Below are 20,345 nucleotides of genomic sequence, written 5' to 3' on the forward strand. Positions count from 1 at the left end.
TCAGTATGACAGTGCAGTAATGGGAATTGACCAAGTTGATTGGTAAAGAACTCTGCTAGGGATGACGGCAGATCATCAATGGATGGAATTTTTGGAAGCAAATCAAAAGGTGCAGGCTACATACATTCCAAAGAGGAAGAAGTATTGTAAAGGCAAGATTACACACTCTTCAAGAAGGGATAGAGGCAGAAGAAAGGAACCTATAGGCCAGTTAGTTTGCCCTCGGTGGTTGGGAAGATGTTGGAGCAGATTATTAAGAAAGGGGTTCAGGGTACCTGAAGGCACATGATAAAATAGGCCGTAGTCAGCATGGTTTCCTCAAAGGAAAATCTTGCCTGTGAGGAAATAACAAGCAGGATAGACAATTGCAAATTGTTTGATGCTGCCAACTTGGATTTTCAGGAGGCCTTTGTCAAGGTGCCACACATAAGGCTGCTTAACAAGCTACGAGGTCATGGTATTACAGGAAAGATGCTTTAGACATGCATCTGCGTGTCCGTGCATGCATCCGTGATGATGGATTTTTCATGGCTTTTTCCAAGGCGCAGAGCGAGCGAGAGAGACTGTGTGGCGTGCCAGTCCTCACACAGACAATTTCGCAGTATTTTCCCTTTGTTTTTACAAGGTCGAGTTGCAGTCTCGACACTCAACCCGGCACGGATGGAAAGCGTATTCGGGGGCGGACCCAACTAGTTTCAAACCCGGGAGTCTCCGTTCCCGGGTCTGGCGCCGATGTCGTTGCGCCACCAGCCAGGCCTGAAGGATTATCTTAATCTTGCATCCTTCATTTACTGATTGAACAACGAACGAAGGTGTTTACTTTGAATTTCATCTGATTCCTTCATAATTAATTTTCTTTCAACTTATGGAGGGAAGACCTCCATTTTCCTCATATTAATAAATGCAACTGTAGCCTAAATGTGAGTCTGATTTCCTGTTTAATATAGGGGACTTAAATCTGGTCACAACAGTTCTTTAACATGTGCCTCTGTTTAATAATAATAATATGTACTTTATTAATCCTGAGTGGGAAATCTTTTTGTTACAGCAGCAACATTTAAAAACACACTTAATATTAATTAATAATAATAAATTGAATAATATTAACTAATAATAAAGTACAGAATAATATACACAATTCACCAATGTGCAATACTGTACAATAATAATGTATTAAATAATAAAACAGTATTGTACCATGATGTGTGTTCTCCTGTCGCACAGTGATGAACTGTTGTATATACTTATTGCATTTGGTAGGAAAGATTTTTGGCAACAGTCCTTGTGACAGCGAAGCTGAATGAGCCTGTTAGAAAGGGTGTTCCGCTGCTTATTCAGTACGTCATGGAGAGGATGTGCCTGATTGTACATAGTGATCTCTCCACTACTAACTCAAAAGAGTCTGGGTTGTAGCCAAGGGCAGATTCAGCCTTTTTGATCAGTTTATTACACTGAAAGTTCAAGAGTGTTTTTTCTAAAAAAAAAACAAAATCAAAAATGGCAAAGGATTTATTTAAAATGTTGAATGAGGAACCATCTAAAAAGAACAAAAGAACAAGCAAAGGATAACCAAAATGTTAAAGGGAGCATTTAATCTAGATCATGGAAGTCCCTCAGAAAGAGAGGGTAATGAGTTAGTAGAAATTGTTGAAATTATATCAGTATTTTTTGGTATTAATGACATTGATTTATTTACTGTGCAAACAAGAATCTTGAAGATCTAGCAGAGGTGTGGGAAAAAGCATCAGCTTGTATTGGGAATGGAAATGTGTCCTAGAACCAGGTAGAAAACAACATAATACTGGTTTAAAAATTGCTTTATAGTAATTATGGGCAAATTAACTTAACATCTCTGACAAAGAAGGCTTTAGAGTCTTTAATTAACAAAATTACTTAATGCAAGTGTAAAGGGAGTGAACGCAATTCCAAAACCAATATTCTACTTAATAAAAACAGATTTCTTTATGACAACAGTAGGCTTTTTGAAAATGTGCATACGTTGATATGCATGGATTTTTAACAAAATCCTTCCTTAAGAAAATGTATCAATTAAATGTTATAAATAAATCTGTTGGAAAAGATGAAGTGATTATGTATTAGGATCTTAATAAATGAATATAAAAACAATTTGGAAGGGGAGAAATATGTGATGTGAGCTTTTGTGTATTGAGAATTTGGAAGTAGATAACTGTATTTGAGAGGGTCTGGTTTTGTGTAGTCTGATTGAGGGTTTGGAATTAGAAAGCTATTTCACTGTATTACATGGAATGTTTTGTGGGCTTTAGAACGGAAATGCTATTGGAGAATAAGTTGGTGCTAAATAAGACTGACATGTAGAAACATGAGCATGGAAAGCATGTAGGACTGGTACTGTTGGGTTTGTGGGGAAATAAACCTCAATGTAGACACTGATTTATCTTTAGATGTTTCTTCATTAGCTGCTTCAAAACATTCAAAACTGGAGTTGAAACAAGGTATATTTGATCCCAGCTGATTACTGAAAATGACAAAGGAGAGATTAATTAGGTGACGAGCATTGCTTTTGCCTTGCAGTTTCTCTTTTCGTAATTTTATCATCATTTGGAATGATTTGAAATACTTAGAGCCATTTGTGTAGTGGACACATTTCAAAAATCCATTTCTACACATGATTTCCTTTCATTAAATGCTGATTTGTTTTATATAAATACAAATTCTGCACTAAGTTACTTATAGTCTTCAGTGGCTGCTGTTACTTGAAACAAATTAGCTATATCTAGCATTAAAGAAGCATTCTGGTCTATAACTTTGCTGTCTATTAGTGTTAATAAAATAAGATTTATTAGATGAATAATAACGCTTTATTTATTTTCAGGGACTGCAGAACTGCAAATTTGAATGTGGACTATATTGAACAGCCAGTAATACAATCTGACCATAGCACAGTGGAGGAAGAGAGTGAAGGGGAATATTCCACAGTAGATGACGGTATTTGCTATCAGAGATCATGTGTCCAGGCATTGCCTGAACAGTATAGTAGCGTTCAAGCAGCATGCGGTTGCCAGGAGAGTCATTCTCCATCCTCTGGTTGCACAGGCGAATCTTCCTATGGGGAAGTGAATGCAGATGAAGATTCAATATCCCCCTATGCTTGTTTCTATGGTGCAACAAAGAAAACTAAAGAAGGTTGGCTGGATAAACTTTCACCACAAGGGTAAGAACATCATTTTTTATGCATGCACATTTTGAAGTTTCTTTCTTCTGTTCAGTATTAACAGCAAGCTTCAAGCTTAAACAGTTGTTACCTAATTGAAATACTCGCTTTCTTTTCTCAGTCATATGGTACTAAAATGTATGACAATCTAAAATAATGAGTCATTTGTGTGGTTGACATATCACAATTATTCAGTTACTTTCTTTGCTTGAAAATACTTCCAATATTTGGCTCAGTAACTGGGGGCTGAGAAACTATCCTGATAAATATTATGCAACTGCCCACTAGTGAGGGAAAAACAGTGTAGTAACGTGCTTTCAGCTGGTGGTGGACACTGCATCCAGACCAAGTGCAATGGGATAATTTCTGTTCAGTTTCCATGTTTACTCCAAAAAAGAAATAATACATCATGTGTACTTCTGCATTTTCTGTTCTCGCTTGGAATCTTCAATGCTGCGATTTCCCCTCTCGTTGTGGAAAAGGAGACACCTCTATGTCAAATTGTTGCATGAGCAATTAGTTCTTATTGAAGTGCAGGCCACGGTCTCTCCTTGGGGGCTTTGCTATTGCTTGCTTGGTGGGTGGTGGGCACTGATGCTTCCTGCTGAAATAAGAGGGGGAGGGGGGTAGGTTGATGCTTTGCTGCTGCTTGTTTGTGGGAGGGAGAGAGTGGGCTTTGGGGCACTGGAGCTTTACTGTCATTTATTCTTTGGGTTTCTCCTGTTTTTGTGGATGTCTGCACAAAGCAAGAACTTCAGGTTGTATACTACAAGCATTCCCTGATATCAAATGGAACAGTAGAACCATTTCACAACTGCCATAAATTTGGCATTTTAGCTGTAAAATGCTTTGGGTTTCAAGGAGTACTCTGTGTGCATCTTCTCTATACACATCAGGAATATTGTGATGCGAATTATGTTGACCAGATTATTGGGAGATGTGCAAACCATATATGATGTTCTCATTCTCTGGAAGTATGCAGAGTAGGCAGATTGTAGTCTAGCTGACATTACAATGATGATTTAAACTCAGAATTGTGAAATGGACTCTGATGAGAAAACTAAAGGCAAATGCTCAACCCTCATAGTAGATCACACATTTAGATCCCTCTGCCAGGGTTATTCGAATCAATTGCATGGGTATTTGATGGTTTTTTTTTTCCAGTGTGTGGGCTTCTGCAGTGTTTCATGCTTCCAAGCCATTATCTGTCAGTGAAGTATTATATTGGGAAGTAAAAGTGTTTCTGTTGATTTCAAGCCTTCTGCAGTGCCCCACTGCTCCAATATATACATGCAATTTGGCTGTGGTTCCTGTCACAGTGCAACATGCTGGGAAGAATGAAGGGTGGTTGTGCAGAGAAATCTCTTAGTAACAACTTTCATTCATAGAGGTTTTAAAGATCAATTCTATTAATACTCACCTCAGTGAAGGTCAATGCATGGACAACTTGTGATTTTATAACAAATATATCAGAGTGACAGATGTAGATGAATTTCTTTGCCAGTGTTCTTTAAGGCAAAGGATGCAATGAACTTGCAGGTTTAGAGTTCATTCCAGACTGGAGATAGAAATACTTGTCCATAGTTGCTGTGTACTGTTGTTGCATTAGGGAAGTCTCAGATACTGTTAATGCCCAAGAATGTTGAATGAACCTCATAAAAGTCATAGAACACAACAGCACAGAAACAGGGTAAGACAAAGGAACACTTACTAATCCTCATAGAGGGATCAGAAGTGGAGAGAGTGAGCAGTTTCAAGTTCCTGGGTGACAAAACCTCTGAGGATCTAACCTGACCCAACATACTGATGTAGCCATAAAGAAGGAAGGACAACAGTTATGCTTCATTAGGAGTTTGAAGCGATTTGGCATATCAACAAATACACTCAAGAACTTCTGTAGTTGTATCGTGGAGATCATTCTGACAGGCTGCATCACTGTCTGGTATGGAGCGGCTACTGCACAGGACCGAAAGAAGCAGCAGAAGGTTGTAAATCTAGTCAGCTCCATCTTGGGCACTAACCTACAAAGTACCCAAGACATCTTTAGGGAGCGGTGTCTCAGAAAGTCAGCGTCCATTATTAAAGACCTCCAGCACCCAGGGCATGCCCTTTTCTCACTGTTACTATCAGGTAGGAGATACAGAAGCCTGAAGGCACACACTCAGCGATTCAGGAACAGCTTCTTCCCCTCTGCCAACCGATTCCTGAATGGACATTAAATCCTTGGACATTACCTCACTTTTTTAAATATACAGTATTTCTGTTTTTGCACATTTTTTAAATCATCTATCCAATATATGTAATTGACTTGTTTATTTATTATGTTCTTTTTATTATTACTATTTTTTCTCTCTCTACTAGATTATGTATTGCATTGAACTGCTGCTGCTAAGTTAACAAATTTCACGTCACATGCCGGTGATATTAAATCTGAATCTGATAATACTCCAAATTTCGCACACCAATGTATTATAAAATTTCAATATAACATCCCATCTCCTATACTCAGTACATTGATTTATGAAGGCCAATGTACCAAAAGCTTTCTTTATGACTCTATCTACCTGTGATGCCACTTTCAGGGAATTATGGATCTGTATTCCCAGATCCCTCTGTTCTTCCACACTCCTCAGTGCCCTACTGCTCTCAATGAATAGAAAAGGTATTGGGGAAAATAGATAGGAAGGGATCCAGGTTATAGAAGAGACATCAGGTACCACAATTTTGATGGCATGGCAGACTGAGAAACAGTAGAAATTGTACGGGGCATCTGAAGGCGGTCATCCCAGCCCGAATGGGGAGTGAATACAAATGAGCTGGGCCTTTTCCGTGGTTGGGCCACGGATCCATTGGACAGTCTGTGAGGGCGCCACCAGGGGGAGGTCCTTGTAGTCATTCAAATAGAGGCAACCCCAGCCCCTCCTGTGCATCAGTGAGAGGGTCTGTAAGCCTGATACACTTATGGAAAGAGAGTTATTAGCTATCAGAGAATGAAGGGGTGATGATGATGAATATGATTAAACTGCAACCGATTAGCAGGTAAGGAGGCAACAGGCATGTGAATATCGAACAACATACATAAAAACTACTGGTGGATGCAGCAGGCCAGGCAGCATCTATAGGAAGAGGTACAGTTGATGTTTCGGGCTGAGATCCTTCGTCAGGACTAACTGAAAGAAAAGCTAGTAAGAGATTTGAAAGTGGGAGGGGGAGATCCGAAATGATAGGAGAAGACAGGAGAGGGAGGGATGGAGCCAAGAGCTGGACAGTTGATTGGCAAAAGGGATATGAGAGGATCATGGGACGGGAGGCCTAGGGAGAAGGAAAGGTGGGGGGAGCCCAGAGGATGGGCAATAACGGATAGGGTATGAGGGGGAGGTGGGGCATTAACGGAAGTTAGAGAAGTCAATGTTCATGCCATCCAGGTTGGAGGCTACCCAGATGGAATATAAGGTGTTGTTCCTCCAACCTGAGTGTGGCTTTATCTTTACAGTAGAGGAGGCCATGGATAGACATGTCAGAATGGGAATGGGACGTGGAATTAAAATGTGTGGCCACCTCACACTTGTCTTCATTAAGTTTCATCTGCTATTTTTTCAGCCAATTTCATCAGCTGGTTCAGATCCAGCTGCAAGCTTTGATAGTCTCTCATTCTGTCCACTATACCCCCAATCTTGGTGCCATCTGGAAATTTACTGATTGTTGATGAAGATGACAAACAACAATTCACCCAGCACCGATCCCTGTGCTGGGACTGATCCAGTAATTCAGCCTCTAGTCAGAGAGGCAACCATCTACAACCAGTCTTTGACTTCTTTCTCGAAGGCAATGTCTAATCCAATTCACTGTCTGACTGTGAGTGCCAAGCAGCTGAACCTTCTGGACCAACCTCCCATGCAGACAGCATTCACGACCTTGCCTTCATTTGTCTTTTCTGGTAACTTCCTTGAAAAGCTATAAGATTGGTTAGAAACAACCTACTGCACACAAAGCCATGTTGACTATCTTTAATCATACCCAATCTATCCAAATGCTTATAATATCGTCCAATAACTTTCCCATCACTGATGTCAGGCTCACTGACCTATAATATCCTGGCCTTTCTTAAACAACAGAACTACATTAGCTATCCTCCAATCCTCCGGCACCTCAGCCGTGGCTAAGGATATTTTAAATATCCCTGCTAGGGACCCTGCAATTTCTGCACAAGCCGCCCACAGGGTCCAAGGGAACACATTGTCAGGACCAGGGGGTTTATCTCAATTTATCACTCTAATTTATCTCAAATCAGCAAACACACCCTCCTCTGTAATCTGTATAGGGACAATGAACTCACTGCTACTTTGCCTCACATCTATAGACTCTGTGTCTATTTCCTGAGTAAACATAGATGCAAATAATCTATTTAAGATCTCCCCTATCTCTCTTGACAATAAACTGGACTGGTCAAAGAACACTGAGGGTGTCTACAAGAAGGGTCAGAGCCGTCCCTATTTCCTGAGGAGACTGAGGTCCTCTAACATCTGCCAGACGGTACTGAGGATGTTCTACGAGTCTGTGGTGGCCAGTTCTATCATGTTTGCTGTTGTGTGCTGGGGCAGCAGGCTGAGGGTAGCCGACACCAACAGAGTCAACAAACTCATTCGTAAGGCCAGTGATGTTGTGGGGATGGAACTGGACTCTCTCATGGTTGTGTCTGAAAAGAGGATGCTGTCTAAGTTGCATGCCATCTTGGTCAATGTCTCCCATCCACTACATAATGTACTGGGTGGGCACAGGAGTACATTCAGCCAGAGACTCATTCCACCGAGATGCAGCACAGAGCGTCATAGGAAGTCATTCCTGCCTGTGGCCATCAAACTTTACAACTCCTCCCTTGGAGGGTCAGACATCCTGAGTCAATAGGCTGGTCCTGGACTTATTTCATAATTTACTATTTATTATTTATGGAGCGACTGTATTGAAAACCAATTTCCCCCGGGATTAATAAAGTATGAGTATGACTATGGTTCCACACATGGATTACCATTCTGGTCTTCCAGATGACCAATTTTGTCCTTTGCTATTTATTTGTTCTTTATATATCTAGAAACTCTTAGGGTTCTCCTTCACTTTGTCTGCTAGAGCAACCTCATGTCTTTTAGCCCTCCTGATCTCTTTCTTAAGTGTTCTCTTATATTTCTTATACTCCTCAGGTACCTCCTTTGTTCCTGCTGGTCACATCTGCTGTGCGCCTCCTTCTTTTTCTTAAACAGGCCCTCAATATCTCTCAAAAATGAAGGTTCTGTAAACCTGTTTTCCTTGCCTTTTATTCTAACAAGAACATACAAATTCTACTCTCAAAATGTAACTTTTGAAGATCACCCGCTTACCAAGTACACATTTGCTTGAAAACAATCTGTACCAATTCACACTTGCCAGATCCTTTCATCATCAACATTGGCCTTTCTCCATTTAGAATCTCAATCCAAGGATCAGATGTATCCTTTTCCATAACTAGCTTGAAACTAGTGGCCTCATGATCGCTAGATCTGAAGTCTTACCCTACACAAACTTCTGACACCTGCCTTGTCTCACTCCCTGATAGGAGATCCAGTATCACATTCTGTCTAGTTGGGATCTCTATGTACTGATTAAGGAAACTTTCTTGAACACACTTAACAAACCCTTTCCCACCTAGTCCTTGTACAGTATGAGAGTCTCAGTCAAAATGTGGAAAGTTAAAATCACCTTCTATCACAATCTTGTGTTTTTTGCAACAGTCTGTGATCTGTGTCTAAATTTTCTCCTCCGTTGGGTTGTCGATAATATGATCCCATTAATATGTCATACCTTTCTTATTCCCCAGTTCTTCCTGTAAAACCTCACTAGACTAGTTTTCCAGTCTGTGCTGATTAAGTGCTGCTGTGACATTTTGCTGACTAGTAATGCCATCCTTCCCTCTTTCATCTCTCCCGCTCTATCATGTCTAAAACGACAGAACCCTGGAACATTGAGCTACCAGTCCTGCCCCTCCTGCAACCAATTGGTTGCAATATCATAATTCCATGTGCTGATCTGTACCCTAATCTCATCTTTCTTCCCTGAAATACTCCATACTTTGAAATATAAGCAGCCCAGAACATGGTGTACCACTAGCAGACCTTCCCCTAGGATACTAGTACACTTGCAGTTCAGGTGCAAAACATCCATTCTGTGTGGCTCCCGCCTTCCCTGAAAGAGAGTCCAATGATCCAAACATCTGAACCACCTCATTCTCCATTATGAAAGAGCAGCGGAGCAAAGTATGTATAAACATGGGGATTATCAAGATTTTAGATTTCTTCGTGATGCATGTTATGATTTGCATTAATATTGTTACTTTCACCATGCTGTATATCAACTTGGAAATGTACTACAACAGAGAATTGTTGCACTTATTTGCCCTTTGATATACAGATGTGTACAGTATCTACAAAACAAGTCAAGATGTTTGATCTCAGAGGGAGACCTATAGCTGAAAAACCATGAAATGTGATAACACAACTTATTATAGTTTTTGAAGCGGACTAGATTGTTCTGGATGAGCTCTGCACTAATCACCAGGGTGGGTCTCGAGATTCATTGTGGTTTGCTGATTTCTCGAGATTCATTGTGGTTTTTAGATTGGTATCAACTTTTGCTCCTGCGATGGGCCAGACCTTAACCCCAGCTGTATTACACGGATCTGTAGAGGAGGCGCGCATCGTCTAACTGGGTTGACATGTGCAACAAACCAGCTGAATACCAATGAAGACAAATCCAACTCCCCTTTGCCACAGTGCATTCTCTTTGGCATTGGCCATCACGATGTTCTTCACCTGGCTCAAATGGAAAGTAAAGACACTGTGAAACTGAAGCAAGTTTTTATATCAAACCATAACAAATAACTTACAAATAGCAAAGTAACATAGTTTTTTCCACAACATCCTAAGTGTCCACCCATGAATTTCACTTGGCAGATTGAAATCACATTTGAAGCTTGGTGTCACTAGCAGCTTTGACTCTGAGTATAACGTCCTAAATTTGGAATGTGTTATTTTGACATTCGGACATCATTCTTGGGGATAGGAAATGCAGGAGGTTCCTGAGAGGATGATAGGTTAGTGCTCCACTGAGTCCTTGCCACTCCTGACTTGGTGCCGCAAGTAACACCTTGAGTGCAATGACATTCAGCAAGTCCCTCCTGAGCACTCGTGTCCAAATTCATGAGGGCAGTAGTGTGAAGTTGCGTTGTAGTGGCATACTACAACGAGGAAGCTGAAACATTGTCTATCACATGCTCTGTTTCCCAACATGATGGGTAAATAGTACGGGTTTAAAAATTAATAATGAACCTCTTAAACCTTGAACAGTTTCTTCTGCTGTGTTTTAAAAAAAAAATCTGAGTCCAACAAAAACCCTCCTGCCCCTGGATAGTGAATACCCATCCACTGTTGAGGTAGGATTGACAGTTCATCTGGGTGCCCATCACATAATGTTGACACACTTAATTTTGTTGAATGTGAGTCCTCGTTTTATCTTGACTATCTATCAGTAGGTGTAGATATATGACTTTAAGAGCCATGTGGAAAATGTGTTTCAAATAATGTCATTCATTCCTCTGGCTGGCAGTTCAATAATCAGCAGTAATAGAGTGTAAAGCAAGCATGGTAGATGATCTTTCAGCTACGCTATTATGCGGGGAAGGGAATGTGTGGTCATTATTAAACTATAACAGAAATAAAATTCGCACCTCAGCATTGATGCTACGGAGGTGAGTCAGATTCTCAGTCATAGCTATAAGGTCACTGTTCCTCCCAGGGCAGGCTGTGATGGCCAGGTGTTTTGTTCTGATATTTCACATGTGCTTTGTCTTTCTGATACCTTATGAAAGGAGCCTATCTAATTTGCAGGCAAATGAATCTATGATATCTGCTTAGGGAGCTCATTTTGTAGACTTAACGTTCGCTCTCTGGAAATAATGTTGCAGGATGATTAATTTTGAATGTATTTTTGAATGTAATTTCTTTCAAGGGCAAGCTATGTCCTCTTCAATTGTTTTGGACAAGGTGAAGCAATTTGTCTTGATCTATATCATCTAATCCATTTAAAATCCTAACCATTGGAACTATCACATCTCAAGCTTTCCAGCAAATACACTGAGTTTGCGTAATCATGCCTTATAGTTCAACCCGCCAACTGCACCATAATTTTGGTTGTTCTCTGCATCCACTCCAAAGCTGTAATATAATGTAACAATGTAAACTATATACAATGCATCTTTGATTATGTTTGAACAATGATCCTAGAGTAAAATTATTTTTCTTCAATATTGACCTTTCACCTTAAGATTTATTCTACTCAGTGCTAGTGAGCTTTTTGCAGTGGGTTGAATTCTATCTTGACTAGTTCTTTCAGGATTATTTCATTTTACCTGCTGTTTCTTATTTATTTATTTAAGTAATGGGCTTTTAAATGTTCTGTCCCTATACAAGCTATATTAAGTTTACTCTATCCAGTGTGTTTAATCTCTCATGACAGTTTTCTTTCTTTAGCATTATGGTCTTCCATCTTCGTTAGTTTGGTATCAATTGCAGATTTCCAACTTCAGATTTTACCTGTAGAATTTAATCAAATGAAGACCTCAATTGACCTCACTATAACATCCTCCTAGACTGGAGACAATTGAGCAACAAATTTATACATCCATTTATATAAAAACAATCTAAAGGTATTATTTTATTTATAACATTTTCCATGCAGAACAATGTCAAAGATGTTGCTTTGCTTGAAAATGCATTTAGAATCATTTTTTCCTTAACCAAACTCTTCTGTTCTCTAAAGTAAGCTTCCCTCCCTACATTCTCTGAGTAGATTAATCTGAAAAGGCTTCCCTACTAGTTACCCTTTCTAGGCATCATCAGTTAAAGATACATACCCTATCCACCCCAAGTGTTGATGGTCAATTTTAATTGTTTGCAAATAAAAGAGTATCTGTAGATGGATTTCATCCAGTCCTTGATAATAATTTAAAAAGGTGTGTTCTATTGTGCCATTGTGCTGAGTTATCTGATTGTAGCCAGGAAGAGAACATAGACCAGCACAGCACAGCATGGGCCCTTAAATCCTTGATGTTATGCCGATCAATATAAACCTACTCCACAATCAATCTCATCTCTCATTTCTACACATGCCACGATCCCCCATTTTTCTTACTTCCATTTGCCTAAGTATCCCTATTTAATCATCCATGACCACCAACCACAGCAGTGCATACCAGACACCCACCACATTCTGTGTACATAAAAAATACCTCTGACAAAACAAGTTGATGGAAGTGGAACTGTGGATATAGTGGAAATGGATTTTACTAAGCCACTTGACCAGGTTCCCCATGTTGGCTCATCCAGGAAGGCATAGAACCCATGGAAACCTGGCTCTATGGATTCAGAATTGATGTATGCACACAAAGTACAGGATAATAGTGGATGGGAAGTATTCATCCTGGGGGTTGGTGTTCCACAGGGATCTGCTCTGGGACCCCTGACCTTTGTAATTTTTAAAAATGACTTGGACGAGGAAATGGGAGGGGTGGATTAGTACCTAGCAGATGACATGAAGGGTGGAAGTGTTGTGGATAGTGTAGAAGGTTGTCATAGGTTTCAGCTGGATATAGACAGGATACAGAGGTGGGCAGAGAAGTGGCAAATGGAATTCAATCTGGAAAAGTGTGCCATGGTACATTTTGGGAGATCAAAGCATGAGGGTAATAACAAGATTCTTAGCAGTGTGGGAGGTACAGAAAAGTCTTGAGGTCCAAGTCCGTAGATCCCTCAAAGTTGCTGCACAAGTTGAACGAGTGGTTAAGAAAATGTATAGTGCCTTCTTTAGTCCGGGGATTAAGTTCCAGCACAGTGAGGTAATGTTGAAGCTCTGTAAAACTCTGGTTCAACCATACTTGGGGAATTGTATTCAGTTCTGCTTACAGCATTATAGGAAGGATGTGGAAGTTTTAGAGAGGATGCAGAGGAGATTTACCATGGTGCTGCCTGGATAAGAGAACAAGCCTTATGAGGAAAGGAGAGTGACCGAAGGGGGATGTGTGGTAATTTGGTAGAGGTGTACAAGATCATGAGAAGTATTGATAGAGTGGACAACCTGCTCCTTTTTCTCAGGGCAACAATGACCAATACCAGAGGGCATCATTTTAAGGTGAGTGGAGGAATGTTAAGGGAAAATATCAGAGAAGGGAGTCTACAGATGATCTGTAATGCAGTTGTGCCCTCTTATAGTTAATGTCTGGTGATCTCTGTTGGGAGTGTGTATGTGCTAATGTTGGGTGAGGTTAGTACTTGATATCTGACTGTACAAGTAGACTATCAATACCTGACATTAAAAAGCAATTTGCACATTTACCGTGCAGGAGGCTGACGAGAAGGATCTGGGATTGAGGCAGCGGAACAAACTGGAGAAAGAGACACACTGCTTTTTCGTGTTTTACATACTTTATTGTAATTTCCTTATACAAGGTTACAGTGTGTATAATCGGAGCAGGTTTGCAAAAGAATACTGATACTTGTACTTTGAGCAGTATTATGTTCTAGCACTTAATGCTGTAAACTGGCTCTTGGTGAGATATTGTTTTACTTGAGCCCATAACATTATGTATGTAATAAGTCTGAAATGTAAATTGTAGCTGACAGCTAATACTTTGCAGGATCAAGTCAACTGAAAGCAGGAACTACTGGATATTTATTGTGCTACAAACATAGTCAACTTCTTTGAGTGAATGGTACTCAGAATTGTCAATACACTGTATTTGTTACTGTGATACACTGGAACAGAGATTAAGCAATGTTAAAGAAACTGTTATATTTAAGGTATCAGTAAGCACTTAAGCAAGTATCAAAAGAATCAATAATCGTGCAGACCAAAGCACTGGGTCTGTGTTAGTGCCTCACCAGGATCATGTTACTAACAACACTTCAGTTTCTTCACTTACTACTTCAGGAAGATTAATATATCTCTTACTTCTTACTTAAATCCTGCTCAAAGTACAATAGAATTATAGAATTCTAAACATATTGGTTAGTTTTCATTTTTTTTTCCAAGTTAGTACAGGTCGACCTTCACTAATCCGGCACCATTGGGACCTGAGGAGTGCCGGATTAGTGAAAATGCCGAATTACAGAAGGATCACATTAAGCATAATCAGTGCTGGATTATTGAAGGAACCGGATTACAGGTAGTCGGATTAGAGAAGGTCGACCTGTACTTGATATCTGACTGTACAAGGTGATTTGCTGACAAAACTTGGTAAATATGAGCCATGTATTTTTCTTTCTGTATCTGTGACAAAAAGGAGGCTGTTCTGGGAAATGGCAATGTATTCTGAGGTGTCATTATAGTACAGGACGCTCTTACCCAATTTAACGTGGATGAGTGTGCTGTTGTCTACTTTTCAATTACTCAAGAAGCAGTGCTCATGTGTATCTTTCACCTCACATCCCACTGCTTCTGAGTGAATCAAAAGCTAAATGCTGAAAGTGGGACACATATTAAGGATCAGTCCCATTAGAAAGTTTGTACGAATGTGTTCGACCAACCCCCAACTTTGATCTAAAAGAGGAGTGTTATTTCATGAGAAACCTGAGTTACAACAACGAAGGGGCAACTGCAGTTCGCACAGCCAATCCTCACTTATAAAAGTAGAATAGCAGGCATTTTGCCAATCATGTCAATGCTAACGCCAGGTGAACAAATCCCATCCAGTCACAATTTTCCTCTTATTTTAGTGTAGCCTATTTTCTCTTACATGCTCATCAATTCCCCAAATTTTCCTGCTCTGTTGGGGATGTATAGTAACCAGTTAACCTAACTACATGTGTTTGATTTGAGAGAGAGCTGGTGAATGTGCAAGTTCCAGATGGATTGAATTTGAGTCCCTGGAGCAGTGAAGCAGCACTGAGCCAGTGTTGCCCACTATTGTTTGTTTTGATAAATATTCTAGAGACACAGGACATAAAGTGACAGAATGATGCAGCAGGGAAGAAGGCCTTTCAGATGAACTTGCCCATGTAAGCTAGTCCAATTTCCCCATGCTTGACCCATATTGCATAGAATTAATTTTAAACACAGTAATATATTATTCTAAATTGTTCCCATATTGTGTTAGATTAGGTAATAAGATAATTAAAATGAACTATTTTAACTCCCTGTTGGTATTGAGTCACCATGCAAACTCAACTTTATCTTTTTAACAAATGTTTGTGGGATGTGCGAAGGAAGGGAGACCTTCAGAATCCCTGATGACTACACCTGCTAGAAGTGCATTGAGCTGCAGCTTCTTGCAGACCGTGTTAAGGAATAGGAACTGGATGAACTCCAGATCATTTTGGGAGGCTGAGCAGTTGATCAATAGGGCATACAGGGAGGTAATTACATGCAAGGTGCAGGGCATGGGTAACTGGGTGGCCTTCAGGAAGGGGAAAGGGGATAGGCAGCCAGTGCAGAGTACCTCTGTGGTCATTTCCCTCAGTAACGGGATACTGTTAGGGGTGGGAATAACCTAGCAGAGAAAAGCCACAGCAGTCAGGTCTCTATGGCTCAGAAGGGAAGCGGGGAGAAGAGGTGAGCTGTAGTGATGGGGGATTCAGTGGTTAAGGTAGCACACAAGAGAGTCTGTGGACAAAATCAAGATTCCCAGACGGCATGTTGTCTCCCTAACACCAGGATAAGAGACATCTTGGATCGAGCAGCCAAAGGTTGAGGTCCATGTCGGTGCCAATGATGTGGGTAGGAAGGTTGACAAGGTCCTGCAAAGTGAGTTCAGGGAATTAGGTGCTAAATTAAAGGACAGGACCTCCAGGCTTGTAATCTCAGGATTACGATTCATGTCACATGCTATGAGGCCAGAAATAGGAAGATAATACAATAAACATGTGACTAAGGAGGTGATGCGGGAGAAAGGGCTTCAGATCTTTTGGATTATTGGACTTCGTTCCAGAGAAGGTGGGATGTTTTGCACCTGAATTGGAGGGGAACTGTTTGCAAATGCTGCATGGGTGGTGGTTTAAACTAGAGTTGCAGAGGATGGGAACCAAACTGCCAGAGCAGGTAGTGGAGAGGTTGTGGGGAAAGATGCTGATAAGTGTACAGGACATACAAAGTCAGGAATCAAACAGTTAAGCATGGTCAGACTAATATTCTGAGTTGAGTATATTCCAATGCAGGGAGCAGTGTAGGAAAGGCGGGAGATGTTAGATCATGGATCAGCATGTGGGATTATGACTTTGTAGCCATTAGTGAGGTATGATTGCATGACTGGCAATGTTCTGGGGTTCCATTGTTTTAGACATGATAGAGCAAGAGGGATTGAAAGGGGAGTGGTGGCATTATTAGTCAGAGAAAATGTCATGTCAGTGTTCACACAGGACAGACTGGAGAGCTTGTCTACTGAGGCTATTTGAGTGGAAATGAGAAATAAGAAAGGGATGACCATTAATGGGTTTATATTACAGACCACCCAATAATCAGTGGGATTTAGAGGAGCCAATTTGTAGAGAGATCGCAGACTGTTGCAAGAAATATAAGGTTGTGATGGTAGGTGATTTTAATTTTCCATATGTTGATTGAGACTCCCAAACTGTAATAGAGCTGGATGGGTTAGGGTTTATCAAATGTGTTCAGGCACATTTCCTTAACAAGTAGAGGTCCCAACTAGGCGGAGTACGATACTAGATCTCATATTAGGGAATGAGACAGGGTAGGTGACAGAAGTTTGTGTAGGGGGACACTTTGCATCTACTGATCATAATGCCATTAGTTTCAATATAATTATGGAGAAGTGTAGGTCTGGTCCGTGGGTTGAGGTTCTAAATTAAAGAAAGAACAATTGTGATGCTATCAGAAAAGGATCTGGCTAGGATCTTAGAGGGTTGGGAAGCTTTTAAATACCAACAGAAGGCATCTAAAAAAGCCATTAAGAAGGTAAAGACAAAATATGAAAGTAAGCTGGCCAATAATATTAAAGAAAATACCAATTGATTCTTCAGATGTGTAAAGTATAAAAGAGAGGTGAGAGTGTATATTAGACCACTGGAAAAGGATACTGCAGAAGTAGTAATGGCGGACAAGGAAATAGCGGATGAACTGAATAAGTATTTTGCATTAATGTTCACTGTGGAAGACACTTCCGGCATGGTGGAAGTTCCAGGTGTCAAGGGGTCAAGAAATGTGTGAAGTTACCATTACTAGGGCGAAGGTTCTTGGGAAACCGGAAGGTGTGAAAGTAGATAAGTCACCTGGACCAGATGGTGTACACCCCAGGATTCTGAAAGAGGTGGCTGAAGAGATCGTGGAGGCATTAGTAATGATCTTCAAAGAATCACTAGATTCTGGAATGTTTCTGAAAGACTGGAAAATTGCAAATATCACTCTACCCTTCAAGAAGCGAGAGAGACAGAAGAAAGGAAATTATAGACCGGTTTAACTAACAGTGGTTGGCAAGATGTTGGAGTCCATTGTTAAGGATATGGTTTTGAGGTACTTCGAGACACATGATGAAATTGGCCATAGTCAGTGTGGTTTCAAAGAAAACCTTGCCTTACAAATCTGTTGGAATTTTTATGAAGAAATAACAAGCAGGATAGACAAGGGGGAATTGGTTGATATTGTGTACTAGGATTTTCAGAAGGCCTTGGTCAAGGTACCATACATGAGGCTGTTTAACAAGCTGTGATCCCATGGTATTACAGGAAAGATTCTAGTATGGATAAAGCAGTGGCTGATTGGCAGGAGGCAAAGAGTGGGAATAAAAGGAACCTTTTCTGGTTGGCTGCTGGTGACTACTGGTCTTCCACAGGGATCTGCGTTGGGACCGATTCTTTTTATGTTGTATGTCAATGATTTGGATGATGGAATTGATGGCACTTTTGCAAAGTTTGCAAATGATATGAAGATAAGTGGAGGGGCATGTAGTTTTGAGGAGATAGAGAGGCCACAGAAGGTCTTGAGCAGATTAGGAGAATGGGCAAAGAAGTGGCAGATGGAATACAGTGTCCGGAAGTGTATGGTCATGTACTTTTATAGAAGAAATGAAAGGGTGGACTATTTTCTAAATGGAGAGAAAATACAAAAAATCTGAGGCGCAAAGGGATTTGGGAGTCCTTGTGCAGGATTCCCTAAAGGTTAATTTGCAGGTTGACTCTGTGGTAAGGAAGGCAAATGTAATGTTAACATTCATTTCAAGAGGACCAGAATATAAAAGCAAGGATGTAATGTTGAGACTTTATAAAGCACTGGAGAGGCATCACTTGGAGTATTGTGAGCAGTTCTGAGCCACTTGTCTTAGAAAGAATGTGTTGAAACTGGAGGGTTCAAAGGAGGTTCGTCAAATTTGTTCTAGGATTAAATGGCTTGAGATGTGAAGAATGCTTGATGGCTCTGCGCTTGTATGTGCTGGAATTCTTAAGAATGAAGGGTGACCACATTAAAAGCTATCTATCCACTCTGGCCTTGATAGAGTGGATGTGGAGAGGATGCTTCCTATGATGGGTGCGTCTAAGACCAGAGGACACAGCCTTAGAATAGAGGGGTGTCCCTTTAGAATGGAGATGAGGAGGATGGTTTTTAGCCAAAGAGTAGTGAATCTGTGAAATTCGTTGCCATAGGCAGCTGTGGAAGCCAAGTCTTTACGTATACTTAAAGCAGAGGTTGATAGATTCTTTATTGGTCAGGGCATGAATGGATACAGGAGCTTGGGGCAGAGCAGACTTGATGGGCCAAATTGTCTAATTCTGCTCCTGTATCTTAAGGTCTAAATTTGGATTGGGATAGGTTGTTTTCAGGCAAATATGTGCTGATAACTGGGAGGCCTTCAGATGTGAAATTTTCAGAGTACAGAGTTTGTATGTTGCTGTCAGAATAAAAGGCAGGGATAACAGCTGTAGGGAATCTTGGTACTAAGGCCCTGGTTAAGAAGAAGGAGCTACATAGTGGGTATAGACAGGAAAGAACAAATGAGATACTTGTGTGTAAGAAGTACAAGAAAACATCAAAGAAGGAAATTAGGAGAGCTAAAAGAAAGCATGAGGTTGCTGTAACAGACAAAGTAAAGGAGAATCCCAAGGGCTTCGACAGATATATTAAGCACAAAAGGATAGCAAGGGACAAAATAGGTCCTCCAGAAGATGAAAATAATCTTCTGGATGTATGCTTGGAGCTGAAAGAGGTGCAGGGATGGCTTAAATAGATTTCTTGCATTTGGAAGATGGACACGGAGTTAATAGAAGTGAGGCAAAACAGCAGTGAGTTCATGGACTGTATGCATTAACAGAGGAGGATTTATTGTCTTGAGGTAAATGAGGATGGATTTAAAAGCAGGAGGCTAGAGCAGAAATTGCAGGGGCCGCTGCAGAGATATTTAAAATATCCTTAGCCATAGGTGAGGTGCTGGAAGATTAGAGGATAGCTATTGTTCCGTTGTTTAAAAAGACTCTAAAAATAAGTTATGAAACTATAGGCTGGTGAGCCATCAGTAGTGGTTAAGTTGTTGGAAGATATTCTAATTGACCAGATATACGAGGGGTGATTGATAAGTTTGTGGCCTAAGGTAGAAGGAGTCAATTATAGAAAACCTAGCACATTTATGTTTCAACATAGTCCCCTCCTACATGTACATACTTAGTCCAGCGGTCGTGGAGCATACGGATCCCTTCTTTGCAGAAGTGGTCCACAGCAGGGGTGATTCATAAGTTCGTGGCCTAAGGTAGAAGGAGATGAGTTATTAACTTCAAACTTTCTGCATTTTCACTCAAAGAGTTGAATTGCACGTGTATGTAATGAGAGTGTCTTGGACCTCCAGGTGATCCACAGCAGGGATGATTGATAAGTTCGTGGCCCTAGGTAGAAGGAGATGAGTTATACAGCTCTCGTTACATGCACGTGCAGTTCAAGTCTTTGAGTGAAAATGCAGAAAATTTGAAGTTAATAACTTATACCTTAGGCCACAAACTTATCAATCACCCCTGCTGTGGACCACTTGCTGAAGGTCCAAGATGCCCACTTCTACAAAGAAGGGATCCGTATGCTCCACGACCACTGGACTAAGTGTGTAAATGTAGGAAAAATAAATGTGCTAGGTTTTCTAAAA

General features: G+C 40.6%; 1 protein-coding gene across 3 annotated transcripts in view; it reads left to right on the top strand.

The window, feature by feature from the left end:
• The window catches only part of arap2 (ArfGAP with RhoGAP domain, ankyrin repeat and PH domain 2), a 396,901-nt gene that overhangs the window by 119,717 nt on the left and 256,839 nt on the right, over positions 1-20,345 (top strand). For all 3 annotated transcript variants that reach the window (XM_063043320.1, XM_063043318.1, XM_063043319.1), the window contains one exon: positions 2,855-3,193. In XM_063043320.1, coding sequence (XP_062899390.1) covers positions 2,855-3,193 — 339 coding nt within the window. The remainder of the gene's footprint in view (positions 1-2,854; positions 3,194-20,345) is intronic.

Source organism: Mobula hypostoma, chromosome 3, assembly GCF_963921235.1.
Source record: "Mobula hypostoma chromosome 3, sMobHyp1.1, whole genome shotgun sequence".
Taxonomy (NCBI): domain Eukaryota; kingdom Metazoa; phylum Chordata; class Chondrichthyes; order Myliobatiformes; family Myliobatidae; genus Mobula; species Mobula hypostoma.